The sequence below is a fragment of the Sinohyriopsis cumingii genome, chromosome 18 (genome assembly GCF_028554795.1).
Source record: "Sinohyriopsis cumingii isolate HCF-2022 chromosome 18, ASM2855479v2, whole genome shotgun sequence".
In the NCBI taxonomy this organism is placed as follows: domain Eukaryota; kingdom Metazoa; phylum Mollusca; class Bivalvia; order Unionida; family Unionidae; genus Sinohyriopsis; species Sinohyriopsis cumingii.
The window spans coordinates 99400247-99417012 of NC_142978.1; the positions used below are offsets into that span (position 1 = coordinate 99400247).

The 16766-nt window shown below is 39.1% G+C and overlaps 2 protein-coding genes across 2 annotated transcripts in view; one reads left to right on the top strand and one right to left on the bottom strand.

Annotated features, from left to right (window-relative positions):
* LOC149777578 (transmembrane protein 47-like) overlaps nt 1–393 on the bottom strand; it is a 36637-nt gene extending 36244 nt beyond the window's left edge. The window contains exon 1 of the mRNA XM_089942197.1: nt 158–393. Within this exon, the coding sequence (XP_089798323.1) occupies nt 158–196 (39 nt within the window). The 5' untranslated portion in view covers nt 197–393. The remainder of the gene's footprint in view (nt 1–157) is intronic.
* Nucleotides 394–1729: 1336 nt separating this feature from the next.
* Nucleotides 1730–16268, top strand: LOC149777579 (uncharacterized). Its single transcript, XM_089942198.1, has 2 exons — nt 1730–3068; nt 13309–16268. Exons 1-2 carry the CDS (start codon nt 2191–2193, stop codon nt 14921–14923), a joined length of 2493 nt encoding a protein of 830 aa, XP_089798324.1. The 5' UTR covers nt 1730–2190; the 3' UTR covers nt 14924–16268.
* Nucleotides 16269–16766: the final 498 nt, after the last annotated feature.

Consider the following 16766-nt stretch of genomic DNA (forward strand, 5'->3'; position numbering starts at 1 on the left):
GATAGAAAGTAATAGTATATATATACATATTATCAACGATAGAAAGTAATAGTATATATATACATATCATCAACGTTAGGTTCTTTTAGAATACATGCACTATGAAATCCTGACATGGTGATCTATTATTGTTGCACAGACTGGAGAAAATTCTTACCTTAATAGGTCGTACTCTTATGGCGACAGGCTCTCCCATTTTCACGTTTTGCGTGACATTAAAATGCAATTCCTATGATTTTGTATTCCTAACACGAGCTGGGGAACACTGCACGTAGTGAAACATGTTGACACATACTACATGTCCACATCCATGCAGCGTAGCTAACACAGCATATCCAATAATCTATCATCTTCCATTCGCCAGTCTGGCAACAGTAAAGCAAGGGAAGCAACTCATCTCTTCGCCATAAGCTTTTAGCTCGTGCATCGTTCGCTACAGCAAAGCTGGGGAAAAAAGTTATCTAGCCAATACAGCTGATAACTGGAAAATTATTCAGCCACTAGCGCTAATAATTGTAATGCGCGCGAGCACACACACACAGACACACATCAAGAGAGAGACAGAGAGACAGGACGAATATGTGTAAAATACATTACGGTGAGGCGCTAGAGATAATTTTTCATGCACAGGTGGCCTTTAAATACGTGCAAATTATTTTGGATGTGCTTACACCATTCGTGCATGTCATTTATTCACAAGTCATTATCATGTATCGTGATCGTGTCTGGAATAGATTATGGCAAAACATTTTAGCTGTCAAATATGCTAATTTTTAATGTAATTGCTATATTTTCCTATTTAATTCTGTAAACAATGGAAAGGGTCATGACAATGTTCAGTGACCATCTGTGTCGTTCCACAAACATTCTCCGGGGCGGATCAATATAAGAGGCAGACCCCCCCCCCCACCTCCGCTGCGCCAAACTTGTTTTTGGTATGCCTTCTTTGCGGTTAACTGGTTACAAATTATCCCCATGAAATGCTTAAATTACGGTGGTTCCATTGCATAGACTCCTTGAATACTTGTTTACGCACCTTAAAATGATGTCCTGGATGCCCCTGATTCTAATCGTTACCCAAAACATGAAAAAGGACATACGTGTATTAGCTATAAATATATGTGGTTTTATTGGGTTTTGTGAGGTTTAACGCTAATTTGCAGCACATGATAGGCTATACATGGCGGCATTCATATTTGGTGGACAAGAAAACCGCGAAAAACCATCAACCCACGGAGGGCCACTGGCAAATTTTCTCACATAACCATGATAGTCGATCCGAGATTCGAACCCACGCGGACAATAGTGAGATGTGTTAGCAATCTGTGAAGACAAACGCATTGTTATTATTATTAGTATTATTATTATTTGATTACTCGACTGTCGAGTAATCAAATAATAATAATAGTAATAATAATAATAATATCATTATTAATATTATTATAAATGCAGGGCGTCCGCAGGACTTTTAAGGTGGTATGGGGAAAGTGCTCTCTCTCTCTCTCTCTCTCTCTCTCTAACAGTGGAGTTGAGGGCGCCCATGGATACATGTAATAATAACAATAAGGATAAACATTTTCAAGTACTGTATAGCGTAAACATGTCCAATATGCACACTAACCCACGCAATCGCACAACACAATGACAAACGCACACAATACAACAAATATGAGTTGAGCGCTAGCAGCTATCGTACATGTATATGTATTTAGATTCTATATAGTGCGTGCTATTTATGTACCAGACAGACCTAATCAATCAACCTGAATACCAGCCAGACGGCCGCAAAATGTACTCGTGTTATTGGTTAGCAAGATTCAAGCGGGATTCTAAATTTAGCACATCGATAAGCCGAGTCCTAGCAGTGCGATAAGCAAATTAGCTGCGTGGTACGTCATCACGAATAGGATTGTACAGTACTTGTTTAGATCATTCGTTGCTTCCATATTTCCTCGGAATTTGAGGTTTTAGCAGCCTGTAGCAAGTGATATATCAGATGCTACCAACTGATTGTGTTACGGAATTACTTTCATACTTAATATATCAATATTCCGCTACGGTGTTGAGATATAGCCAGTTCCTTTGTCCACGCTAGGTTTAGGGAGAGTTCGTTTTTTTTTTGTAGCGTGTGTACAGGACGGAGCAAAAGTTTCATTCCGGGAATTGGTGACATTTCGGCGAGGTAACGACATGGATTTCAGTGACGATGATGAGAACAAACTGCAAGTTCAAATTAGAAGATTCAAGAAAGCTCAGGGAGAAAAGTTTGACTTGGAAAATGTGCTTGATGGCGAGACGTACAAACTGCTAAAAGATCATGCTAGTGTTATTCCGTGCCCTGTTGAATTACTTTATTTTCCTTTCCTTGCTGCGGTAACATCGTGTTTTTCAGCAGATACTCAGATTGTGGTTCATTGCGAATGGACAGAAAAACCCGTGCTCTCTTGTTTAATTGGGGCAAGACGGGGGGAGAGGAAAACAAGATGTTTAAACACCATTAAAGCAGCGGTGAGAAATATTGAACAGGAAATCCAAGCACTTAAAAGAGCTTCAGTAAAGGATGAGCAGTTGTCAGGGAAAGTGATGAAGGACAGTCTGCTTATCAACGAGAATGATTTAAAAGAAGACAACTTAAAGGATGTATTGTATTCTATTGGTAGCCAAAGACAATGTCGAGTTGTGCTAATGGATGACTTCAGAACTAATTTTGGTAGCAATGACCATTTTCCGCAGCATATCTCGCTAAATGACTTTAAACATCTTTATGATGGGATGACGGAGACTTCATATGATCCACGTGAGTTATCTTTCCGAGATTGCAACGTAAGTTTTGCCGCCATGTTGCAGGCGACAGATCTCGTGTTGATTTGTCAGCACCCTGACCCTGGGGGACTGCTTGATCGTTCCCTAGTAATATGCGCCCCAGAATATTCAAGTCCAACACACCTAATTAGTGGGCAAACTTTGACCACCACGCTTCATACAGTGTTGTCCGCTATCAGGAATGTCCACAAGGTGCAAAAGGTAACCTACACCTTTAGTAAGAATGGACAAGAGCAGCTTTCAAGGTAATAATAATAATAATAGGTAATAATAATAATAGTAATGATAATAATAATAATAAATACTACCACTACTGCTGAATCAGCAGTTAAGAGAGTGGCGACAGCCCCATTGGGCGTTGCACAGAAAAAATTACTACTACTACCATCACACTAGTCTTGTACCAAGTTATTTTTTGTTGGGGTGGTGGTGGCGACTTTATGCACTCTTAAATGCATGCACGGAATGGTCCCTCGGTCGTTGTACCACCCACCCACCTTCTTTTTTCTTTCCCTTAGACAAACATGAAAACAGTCGTAGAAGTAGTAGCAAAACCACCAGAACAAGAATTTATAAACAACAACAGCAGTAGACATTTTGTTTGTGTTTCGTTGATACAACTCCGTTTCAGACGCCATCTCACAATCCAGCATTTATTGCACTACGTGTGAGTTTATCTAACTGGAACTATATATAGCCTTCCCACGGAGGATCAGATAAAATAAACATCTTATAGAAAAACGATGAGGTGTTCCGATTTAGATAGAATAAATTAGGTATGAATTTGTGTATGTGAGACCGGGAAAGCTGGATGGGGTGGGAGAGGGGGTTGCATAGTGTATGGTACAATTTTTCATTATTGTGTTTCTGCAAAGTTGGACAGATGGTGGAGAATATACTATTTAGCGTGTTAATTTTGCCGGGCCGGGGTGGGTGGGTTTACTTTTGCTGTGTGTACAACCATTCACACTCTAGCGAAAATGAAACTTTTACAACAGTTAAGGCCAGCAAATTCTATTAAACGTTAATAATGTCCTAACAACATTAGCGAAATTGAAACACGAAAATTTCGCAAGACTGGATGCGCGAAACTTTGTTGCTGCGATAGTAACTCGCTATGCAGTAAGAATACAAGTTGCAATTACACGCTATGCATTAAGGGTACAAGTTGCAATTACACGGATGTACCTGCATCAGATATTGACTGATTTGTAACAGGTTATTTATAACACATCCAACTTGTTTCAGTTACTCTGAAGTCGCATTCTGACAAATCCTATCAAAGCAGGAACATAGAATAAAGGGAGAATAGTATAAGAATGTAAATGTAATGTGAATAGGGTGAGAAAACTTAACATGTTTTAATCTCATTTTTCAACTTGTATTTCTACCAGCTACCACGCATGTCTATGGAAGTCAGCTATTACAATAAGGTGCAGTGAAAAAACATTTACATCTTGAGGTGTTTATCCCATTACATCAGGTTTCAGTGACCGATCCTATTGACTGGTTATCGAGATTCGCAATTCACGGTTAACACGACCGCGGGTGCAGCTTAGGGTGGGTACATTTGGGTGTATGCTGCTTGTGTTTTGTTTTGGTGGATTTTACGGCCCTGTTAACACATTATTGGCTTTATCACGCAGAGAAAATAGCAGCTAACTACTTTACCCAAGGAAACGCCGATGCAGCCAAGCAGAATTGGCCTGACAGAGTATCGAACCTTGGATGTTCGAATTACGAGTCTGACGCTCTTCCAACCCTTTCTCCTTATACTTGTTCAGTTGTACGTGTTCTTGAAGATGACAAGTGTCAGTGAGATGAAATATGAAAATGAAAAAGAAATACATTGTTATACCCCGCCAACCCAGTAATATTGGTTATCAAAATACATTCGAAGGCGGGCGGGGATGGTCTGCGGAGGGCAGGCGTCTGTTATACTTTCGAGATGGTAATTTAAATTATAGTCAGCCGATTTTAACGCAACTGACTGTGTTTGCCTTATCGATTTTTATGCGCCACACCAAAAGGTGTCTAATATCAAACAAGTAAATACTAGACCAATCCATTAGGTTAATTTTGTCATTTCTATAACTTCACTTACCAAACCATTCAGAACAAGCTCGTTTATTTGAAAAAAGGTTTAATTAAATCGTGCGAAACATTTGATAAAAACTCTAGTTGTTTAATAACAGACCATTCCATACAACAGTAAGCTCCATTGCTTTCATATTCTGATATGATTAAAAAAAAATACGAAACATTCTTTTTTTCTTGGCTTCGCCCATGCGTATTGAATAAATAAATGAATGGGTTGATAAATTATAATTCCAGTACTTTCAAAATGTATACTACAAAGATTATTTGACTCACCAGACCTGAGAGTATCATTTGACATTTAAAAAACATATTAGACCATTCAGAACTCTTTTTTAGACTACTCATATTTCAGTGCATAATCGTACAGGAATAAGGAACTATTACCCATGCGACCGAGAAATTTAGCTTTTTTGCTGCCCTTACTTATCTTAGTCTGTTTTCAGAGTCCGGTCGTCTCAGTGATTGTGTCCAGGTGCTAGAAAGTAGTTTCAAAAAGAAGAAACCCCTTTTGTCTTCTGCTGTGCTGTCGGAATTGTTATAAATCCAAGCAACAACAACAGATATATAACAAAAAGAAATTCACTCATAAATTTAGGTCTCTCCAACTTTGGTAACACACCATACAAAACTTTTTGAGAGAGGAGAGAGAAACGCACACGAAGTTGAGCTATTTGGTATTATGCTAGAAACTACATAGTGAATTTTATCCTACCTGTAACTTAGTAAATTTTCAGGTCATTGAATGTAACTAAAGTTATCAAATTAGTTTTAAATACTTGGTATGAAACGAATTAGATAATTTTAGCTTGATTTAATGACGCTGACCTGAAAATTCACTGATAAAATTAGCAATATTGTATGGAACGAACTACATCAGAAACTGTTCCAGACGTACAGGCAATATACGTAACTGGCTTCAAACATACGAGTTCTCTCAAGAACATCCGCAAAGCCGGCAACAACCAGAAATGTGTCACGTCTGACCTGCGTTCTTCAAACTTTGTCAAACACCCCGAACCAGCCCCAGTTGAATTGAACATTGTAGACAAATACAAATTCATTCACTTACCATTCGGACTGGTTCATGCATCTGTCCACACGCTATTCCACATGATTTCTATGTAGCGTATCATTATACCAGCATAGCAACATTTACCATATTTCAAGGACAGAAAATATAAATTTCTAAGAATATCATGAATTAGAAATCTCGTCGGTCATTACATATTTCGTTAGACCTGTGTACTTTTATCGTACCTTTGCCTACCACAGAACTTTTTCCAAATTAGTACTGATGAAATTATCCGTATAAAAGATATTAATTACTTAGTATTTTCATATGGCATCCATCGGTTAAATGTAATGATATAGTAATAATATCAGATGCCTGGGCACCCCATTGCCCTCATTAACATGTACGTATTAATGCGCGTTTACAAACGTGAAAGCTAAATACTTGCAATACATAACAGTTATAACTTTTTTCTTGATTTTTCTTTTCTTTTTTAAGACACAAACACACACACACACACACATATATATATTGTAATAAATACGGAGTATGCGCATTTTGTTATAGCGCCCCGTTTTAAGGAATTCTTAGATTTATGTGATTATTTGTGTGATTATTGGAATTCGGCGCAATGGAAATATCCCTAGCCCGAAATAATTAGCCAATTATTAGGAGCAAACGTCACGGAGTGAAGTGTTAGTGAGTCTCCATGATGCCATGGTTCACTATTAGTGAATTCCGGCCAAAATCGAATGAATGTCCCTGTCGTAAGATAGTCCATATTAAAATCTAGTGGTGTGCATTGGTGGTGTGACTGCAGTGACAGTATTTACGGTAGGAAACCGGTAAATTACACAAATTAATAAATAAGAAGGGACTCGGCAGATACCGTTTATGTCGCCATGGAGGCAAATATGGTGCAGTTATATTGGCGAAATGTGCCTGGAAAGCATACATTGACTGGCCTAAGGTGGCGGAGTTAAAATAGTTCCCAGTGTTAGGGCATACTCGTACATTTTCTAAGGCGTGAACGGTTGGCGGTACGGAATCGATGAAGAGAAGCCATGCAAATGTGCGGTCGATATATATTTGGCAGTTTGTTTTATATGTGGTCTTGCATTAATTAGAGTAAAATTTAGGTATAGAATGGACACGTCGGGCTTTCTAATTTACAACTGAAGTTGTATGGAAGTCTTTGGAAAGACGAAAGATGAGGTAAACTTATGACTTATAACGAGAATCGCTCCAGGGTTTGACAACCGCTTGGTCAAATAAGGACCCTTGGCTTGTAACTATATATATATATATATATATATATATATATATATATATATATATATATATATATATATATATATATATATATGAAAGTGATTCTACTTAGATAATTATTCAGATTTTCATAATAGAATTAAAAAAAAAAAACATGGTGACCTTTATCTAGAATGAGAGGAAATAATAGTACCTATTGAATAATGTGTTTTGAATCTGCTAACTGTATTGTCAAAGTGTTGGGTTATTATAATTTAAATGGGAAAATAATGGTGAGAAAAATAATCTTTGTCGGTGTTTTTACCAAGACGAGGAAATCCCAGTCGCAGGTTTACATATTTTGTCTCTCCCCCCCCCCCTCGGCAGAGCCTCACGGGGAGAAAAATAACGTAACTCCTTGACTGGGATTTCCTTATATCGCTGCAGACCCCAACATATATTAACTTAGACACACACATTTTTAATTTCTTATATAATGTAAATGTTAAAATTGCAATTGTTTTACATGTCATCAGAGCAACAACCCACACAAGTACAGCTATCAAGAACTTAATTCATTCCTCGATGAAGTGCAGCATTCACTGCAGCACAGTGCAGCCCTTTTTAACACATTGCAGCCTGTTTGTAAGACACGGAGGTTGCGGAGATTATAAAAAATGCCGCAGAAGTGAAAAGACATTGAAAAGTCTGGGGCTAGATGTCCTGAACTTATGGAACTATTTCATGTGGTAAGAATAATGCACAGTTAAATAGGTGCATTCAGATAGGCCTTGATAAACTCGGACACAGACTCTGGCAATAACAGAAAGGCATTTTTGAAGGCGGTCCTGTCTTGTTACTGACTAGATTTTGCGGCTACACGCGGAATGAAACTGTTATAAATGTTTACCGAGGATACGATATTTACTGTATTTTTGGTCTCCAACATTTAAAAACCGCAAAGTCTAATAGTTGTTGGTAGCATGTACAGTTGGCTTATTTTCATTGCTTTTGACGTTGGAATTTGTATAGGCTCTTCCTTTTTTATTTTGTGTGGGAGGTTAATTTGGTCGTTTTTCATCAAATGTTTATATATATATATATATATATATATATATATATATATTGTATGTATAGTTCGTTTATGCCAGTGGCTCTGTATATATATACAACTATACCATAACATATGGAACTATTTTAACTACGCCACCTTAGGCCAGTCAATTCATGGTTTCAAGGCACACTTCGCCAATAAAACTGCATCACGTATACCAGTATGGCGACATAAACGGTATTTGCCAAGTTCCTTCTTGTTGATTCCATTGTGTAATTTACCGGTTTCCTACCGTAAATACTGCCACTGCAGTCACACCACCAATGTAAACCACTAGATTTTGATAGGGACTATGGTACACCAGGGATACACATGCGGTTTGGATCTGAATTCACTAAATGTGAACCATGGCATCATGTAAACTCACTAACAATTCACTCTGTGACGTGTGCTTCTTGTAATTGGCTTAATTATTTCGGGCTAAGGAATATTTCCATTGCGCCGAATTCCAATAATCAAACAAATAATAACACAAATCTAACAATTCCTTAAAACATGGCGCTATAACCAAATGCACATAATCCAAATTTATTACATTATGTTCGAACTTTTTCTGTGACATTTAGTTTAACAAATTTATTTTTCGTTTAGCAGTGTTAATCCCATTGCATGTAACATACATGACACTTCTCTTATTATATTGGTCAGATTTAGCGAAGATTTTTTTTTCTACAAAGCTTTATTCCCCGATCTTTTCGAGAGAAAAAAAAAACGTCGGAGGAGTGGACCCCCATGATGTCAGCACTTAATGGTTGCCACCTGGTCTTCAGTTCTCAAATGACCGACGCACGCACCACGGCCATGGTCGCCACCATCCCTGTCAGAGAGGAATACCTGGTTCTGAGAACGTTGCTCTGTGGCCTCATTGAAGATGAGCGGGTATTACAAGACAGTTTTGACCGTGTAAAACAAAGTGACATCAGAATTCTCATGTTTTAGCGATTTTTCGCAGTCATCCCTTCCTAGCGTCCTTACTGGCAAGGACCGGCCTAACTATGGAAACGCCTACCCCGTTGTAGACCAACAAATAGTTCTCCACCTTTTTTTTCCTAACATTGCTAGTGGCGGAGACCAACCATGCTTGGCACTATTTGTGCTTGAGTTTTAAGTCTTTTGCTCTATCGGACTATGGGTCAGTCGCTTCCACACATGCGTCAGCAATTACAAATTTCTCGGTTCAAAAACCTATTTATACGTATGTGTTCTGTTTTGACAGGGGTTTATTTAATGCCATGGGTCAAAAGAAGATCGGTTTTACTTATTAACTGCATACAGAGATCAGAAGAAATAAATTTATTAATTGCTAGAATGCGGCCAATAGTCGGACACTATTTGGGCGGGAATCTCCTGCACAGATAGTGCCAAGTATTGTTGGTCTACGCCACCAATAACGTCCGAAGAAAATGGGGGAGACCTGCACTAGACGAGCCTTCGATCCGACCTACCTGATCCCAGTAAGGATCTGAAACCCCAACTATATGGCCAGATGTGTGACAGGACACTTTATTAGCGACGTAAGGGGACAGACGTTGATTGAGATTAGCCATTAAAAAAAAAAAAAACGAGTGTGCAGATAAAGACCACAATAAAGGTGCAAGAATATGCGACTTTGCTGTGCTGGAAACGATTCTTAAGCGGCTACTCGTAATGAAAGACATGAAAGCTCGAATACCATAAATAAATTTTAAAAATGTTCATTTAACTTTTTGTGCATGCTATGCCCTTGTCCGATAAGTCAGCCCCCACCCCGCGTTTTTTTTTCTGATGGACGATATGTGGGTTTGATGTCACCTGTTTGTTAAAATGTGCAATGTTTCTGCATGCATATCTTTCCGGAACACACCTTTGTACAGTTTAGACACGTATCGGTATTTGGTAATAGCCATATATAGCGCGTAATTCAAAATGGCCTCAGGACAGAGGGTTGTGCTGTTCCACGTGGATTTACAAGTCGCTAAATATATGATTTTATCCGGAAATATTATGTACATATCGCGAAAAGAACAATTCAGCTGACGGTGGCTCTACAGCCGCAAGAAATACATGTAAGTGTATAAAATATACACCGATGTGTGCAGACAGGATTGGCTGCATAGTTTTGCAGGTTTTAATGAATATGCGATAGTATCCCCGAAACCGCCAGTTATTATAATCGTAGGTGTGGGGCTGATTTATCGGTCTGACTATGTCCAACACCATGCCTAAGCAAATTCATATCGCAAACAAACAGGACAGTAGTGCACACGCCAGACAGAAAAATCCTTTGCAAAATAATGTTCCCCAATGGCGGGCAAACCATAAGCATGCACGTAAACACAAATAACTATTAGATGTCTAAGATTAGAAAGCCCAGGTCAGCCAAATAGGGACAGGCTTCTCTCGCGGCTTCTTTTTTAAAGGGTATGTATGCTTTGCCTGGAGAGTTTGGATGGTCCCCTTTTTATGGGGTGAGTGGGTGGGACTGCTAGTGCGCGCCTCTTTTTAGCGGAAGAAGGGTCCTTGAAGGTAGGTGTGTCCGTGGCAGCCCTAAAAATCTAGTTTATTCCACTCCCTTTTCATGCTGTTTCTCTAAATTTGATTCGCTGTTGAATAATCTGCCAAATGTTAACCTATGTTGTTTAATACATACAGGATAACTCAAATACATCTTTTTCTTTCCAGTTAAATAGGACGCACTTTTGTTTTTTTTTACTTAGTCAAATCTACTACACATGTAGTTACCTACAGGATAACACATAATTTTTTGGGGCCCCGAGTGGCCGAGTGGTCTAAAGCGCTCTTCGTTACGGATCACTGCCATCTCACCTCTGTCTGCGGCGGTTCGAGTCTAAGATTCAGCCAATGTGGGTATGTGAGAAAGCTTGTCAGTAGCTTCTCGTGGGTCGGTGGTTCTTTCCAGGGTTTTCCGGGTTCTTCCTGCACCATTAATACTGGCCGCCATGTATAGCCTATCGTGCTGAAAAATGGCGTTAAACCCCACAACAACAACAACAACATAATTTTTTTCTCGGGATGGCTTAGGCAAGGTACAAATCCAGGGAGGGTGTACGAATACCATAACATTGGGATTTCATGCAAATTATTTTCCATTGCGTCGTCTGCTTGGGTAAACCATCGTTTCTCCACGCTATGACGCATTGAAACTAAATTTTTTTTTACATATAAGCATACGATTTGATTGCTGACATAATAGTTCGTTCAAGATTAAATGGCGTAAAGTGCAGAATATATATCTACAGACATCGAAATCCATGTCAATCACTGATTGAACGCATTAGATAGTCGCGTGTTTACAGTAGGCAGTAAACCGGAAGTACCATACGACGAATCAATGTAGTCGCATTCTAGTGGTCACTGACGTTTACTTCGGATAGCGCCAGAGGTTCAACATTATGAAGCATATTTCTTCGCAGAAAAAATGCAATTGAATTCGAGATGAAAATTATTTTTCTTCGCGTGGAAAATCACTTTATTTGAGAAGAAAATATTTCTTTTTCTCCAGATATAAACTAATTTTATTTGCTGTGAAAACATAGCCACACCTGCCGAAAAGGTCACTTGTATTATAGTATTATCGCACCATCCCGTTTGTTTGTACCCCTCCCCAATTTTAAAAATGGAAATCATCAAGGATATAAAAGATGCACAAAACTTTGTTATTTCATTCATTGATTTGTTATTTATTTTTTTGATTTATAAATTCGCCAAAGGGTCCCAAACACTGTCAATCTGTTGTCATTTCAAATCAGTATTCGGTAAAGTTTGGAATTTCATTCCTTTTGAACGCCTGTATACAAGAGTTCCTCCTTTTTATTTGTTTAATTTGTTTTAGAAATATTTTAACCAGACATTACAAATATTGGACGCAGACGACAGTTTTTTATATACTGAAATGGGCTGTTCTAAAAACTGGAAATGGACACCAAGCAGAATGTGTGCTAGTTTACATCGGGAGCTTCCGTTTGCTTTGAAATGCCAATAAGTAGGCAGTGTTAGAGATCCCTTGGCGACAGTCATGTTACAATTTATAAATCAATTAATGAAAAACCAGTGAGTGAAATGACTAAGTTTTGTGCGTTTTTAAATCTTTAATGTTTTTCCTTTTTAAAATCGATACGGGGTGCAATCAAACTGGAGGGTGTGCGAATACTATAATCAATAAGCCACTTTATTGCAGAAATTAGCCTGCTCGAAACAACTGCCTGAATTGTAGAGGCTATTTTCCCAGATCTTAGAAGTGACCGACAGGTTTGACCGTTGTTCTGTTCGCAGCAGAAATGCAGTATTCTTCACGCAGAACTTTTTTCGCGCCTTTTCGCTGCTAACGAATTTACTTTATTGCAACTGTTCGTTCTGCCCGTATAAAATCGTGGTAAAAAGTTTAGATACGAATTAAATGACACCGGTTTATTTCCAATATAGATGTCTTACATGAAGATATTATTTGTCGCGCACATCATATATGTTGTCGTTGTGGTTAGAGATAGTCTATTACAAAAACACACGTGTATTGACAGCATAACGACTGGGGATAAAACTATATAATCATGATGCTTTTCCTTTTTAACTCCATTCGCTACTGCCGTCATCACCGCGCTAAATCACGAGAAAAAAAATATGAAATCTTTTAATGTGTTATGGGATATGAATGCCCAGCCGTATTAGCCATCTCGCAAAATTGGAACGTATAAAGAGCACGTGTAATAACTTCATGCCTAGATTATTCTTAAATTATCTTTCGTGGAAATAGTTTGATTTGGTTAGATTACGGTGCAGACGGAGTCGACTCGTAGTGGGTTAACTCGGTTTGCTTCAGTAAAATCAATATTAACCTCCTCATTTCTTCCAGTACGAGACTGCTATACCACGATTTAAAACAGGAAACTACGAAGAGTTAGAATTAGACAATTTTAATAAATACTGTTTTAGTAAAACATTGTTTGCACATCTGGAAAAGGACTACAGTCTATATGTAAAAGTTATTAATTGTTCTTTTTCTATGTTGCAGATGTATCCAAAAGCTGGAGGAGTATAAACGCGGAGCTGATAATGAAAAAGTATGGGGTTCTCTGAATCAAGCAACGGGTCAGATTGTTCGACTTAGTGCGGTGATGACAGCAGTAGCGAATGGAGTTACGATGTCGTCTCAAACGGGTATCATTCCCTCGAGAGTAATCAACAGTGATGTTGTCAAGAATGCCTTTTCCATAATAAAGACAATCATAAAGCAGAAATGGATACTCTTTACGGGTAAGGATTTGAACGACGAAGGTGTACTTAGAACAGACTCGGATCACGTGGCCCATTCCACCAACACCGGAAACCCGTCTTGCGCGTCTATCAGTGGGTCGGATGATGTTAGGCGTGATCATGAGAAGGAAGCAAACGTTCACAGCAAGGACGACATAGTAGAGCTCAGTGACACTGATGAAGTGATAGAAAATAGTCATCAGGACCGTATAAATACTACAGATCCTGGTGCAGATGCACCAGGACCTATCATTACCAATGTCCAAAGTTATTCCTCCTTACAAGGAATTCCATTGCCGAGCAGCGCGTCTACTTTAGAAACCCTACCTGTTCAGTCCACGGTGGGATACAGTGAAATGTACATAAGGCGGAGAAAGAGAAAGCAGGAAACCCCTTTCCACGCATCAATGGAACAGCATGTCGATGTTAAACCAATGATCAGTAGGCAAGTGGAAGACAGTGTACCCATAAAAATTCTTCAAAGTGATCAACAAGCAATTGACCAGTGGAATCAGCTAACTTCCTATGTTAGAAATAGTGTCGCAGATTCTCTTAGGCAGCAAAGGTCAATGTCTGATCCTAGTAGCGGAAGAGGGATTGAGCCTCGGCAAGGACTGCAGCAGCAGCAGCAACAGTTTTTACAAGAGGAACAGCCATTGCAGGACGCAAAGGTCGCTCGGCAAGATTATCAGCGACACGTACCCCAACCGCAGCAGATTTTCATAAATCGAGCCAGTCAGATGGAACCAGCGCATTTCAAGCTTGAAAGGCTTATTTCTGCTCCTCTCCGCACGACAAGTTCAACTGAGCCAATTATGGCCAGTTTGTACAATATACCTGACGACGACTTCATTCGAATTTGCGCCGGAAAAATCAAGAAGCTTCTCTTGACCAAAGGTAGCATAGTCACTGCTGCTTTTGCATGTCAGTATCGTCTCTTTCCACCGATTCCAAAATGTCAGAGAAAACTGTCCATGAAAACCTCCCACCCAGTATGGGCAGCAGGAAAATTTTTTGAGCGCCTAGAGAGGCTTGACCTTGGTACAGTGTTAAGACCAAGAGGTCAGGGGATTTCTACGCGGTTCCGAAAGAAACGTATTGACGAGATGCAGACTTCTGCACGGGCACTTCTAGCTCGGATCAACCTTCCTGAAGAAGAATATGAGAAAACCTATCCCAAGCATCGGTCAAACAGCGATGATGATATGCTTATGTCCTCCTTATCAGACCAGACAGATAATGCTGGCATTTCCACGGTTTATTCAGATGCAAGTGGCCACGTATCTTTTGCTCCCACATCTTATTCGTACACATTTGCAGACAGTTCAGTCAACAGCAATGTATCTGTCTATACAGATCACACCACGGAGTAATTGTACGTGTCGTGAATTTCATGTACTTTTCCAGCTAAAATTAGAGTACCTATTGAATATTTCATTGGAAGATGGCATTTGTTACCTTGACTTAAATTAAACAAGATCCTTTCATAATTTGCTAAACTTAAATTTAAATTCAGATTATTTTACAACTGATTTATATATAAGATTCCTTTTGTTTAAGGTTGTAATGAGAAGAGGTAACTGTTCCAGAATTTGCAAAAATTGTATCGAACAACTGTATCTCTTCCTCGACAAATATTTACCACAAGAACACTTCATCTTATACCGAGTTCCCATTCAGACATTATGGAGTCTTGTTTACGAATTATAAAATATATCGAGTGTAGATACGACTGATAAAATTAAACACTTGTTAGATATACATAGCTGCGCGTGGACTCGCGCAAGAATCAACCTGCCCGAGGAATATAACTGTATGTACTCGTCTGCAATGTGCGCAAAACTGCGAACAAGAAAGATTCAAACGTGCATAGTACACCAAGAGAATCGGATAAAGGCCTACACCGATCGCTTAAAATCATCAATAGAATGGACGGCGTAAACTCGGATCTGCTGGTTGTGGCAGATTATAGTAAACGCTGCTTACAGCTGCCGCCGTATTATAAGAAAACCATTGGTATGGGAAACGACATTTCCAAGCTGTATGCAAACGTCGAAGATTAAATTCTAATGTCTTCCATATCTGACTGCAAAATGACAATGGTCTTCTCGGATAGGGGCCGTCCATGTAGTACGTACGCATGGAGGGGGAGGGGGGTTAACCCAAATGCATACGCTTTATTATGGGCGAGGTCTACTGATAATATACGTACGCATAGAAAACGGGTGGTGGTGTGAAACCTCGATAATAATTTGATACATAACCTGTTCGTCTGGGTTCAGTCGGCGTTTAAATGTTAGCGTGCACTAGACAAACTTTTTAAATTTACGCAGCTTTTTTCTTTGATGCAGCCAGACATTCAACGTCGGTAGACTGTTTTATTAAACACGTTAATATTATTAATCCTTGATCGTTTCAGCGTGGATTAAATATAGGCCGTTTTATAGAATTGGGGGGGGGGAGGCGTCAGGCGTGCGTACGCAGGTGGGGGTGAGTGTAAAAAAAGTACGCATATGTACAGGGAGGGGGATGGGTCATGCTTTGCCAGATTTTTACGTACGTACTAAAGAGATGACCCCACACGAGTTAACAAGTATCCTTTGCCTTATCATTCACACACTCGCATACACGCACGCACACACACTTTGATAAGGTTTCTACAGCCTCATGGTTCTGTGTGTCCAGATGAAGTGACTGAGTAAATTCATCTCAAATGAGCGTTTACCTTTTTATATTTAAAGCTTTGTCCCTTAAGCTGACCACCCCCCACCCCACCCCACCCCCGTCTCTCTCTCTCTCTCTCTCTCGTAAAATCACAAAACTTCACCATTATTTCTAAAAATGTATTATTATTTTTGTTCGGTGGTTGCTAATACTTTTATTCCACGGGAAAAAAAATCAATTTTACTTCGGTCCATATGATACAAAGAACTATGGATAACCACAATATCTATCATAGTTAGCATTTTAAAGTCAGTACAGTCTTTGACACTTTTGAAGTCTCCGCTGTGAACATACAATCATTGAACTTGGACTCGGTTTGACGTACTCTGGAATACTTGGAAAATATACGTAAGACATCAGCCACAAAATTATTATAATAACTTATTCACTTGCTCTTGAAATTCGTCAGCTGGCTTCCGCATAAAGTCTGTACTCGTTTAAAGTCGGGAACAACTGAATAATGTGCCGACAGATTTGGGTTTATGCAGTTTT

Coding starts and splice junctions, on each gene's coding strand:
- LOC149777579 (XM_089942198.1), top strand. CDS start 2,191: ATGGATTTCAGTGACGATGATGAGAACAAACTGCAAGTTCAAATTAGA. Junction 3,069..13,308: donor GGACAAGAGCAGCTTTCAAG/GTAATAATAATA, acceptor TCTATGTTGCAG/ATGTATCCAAAAGCTGGAGG.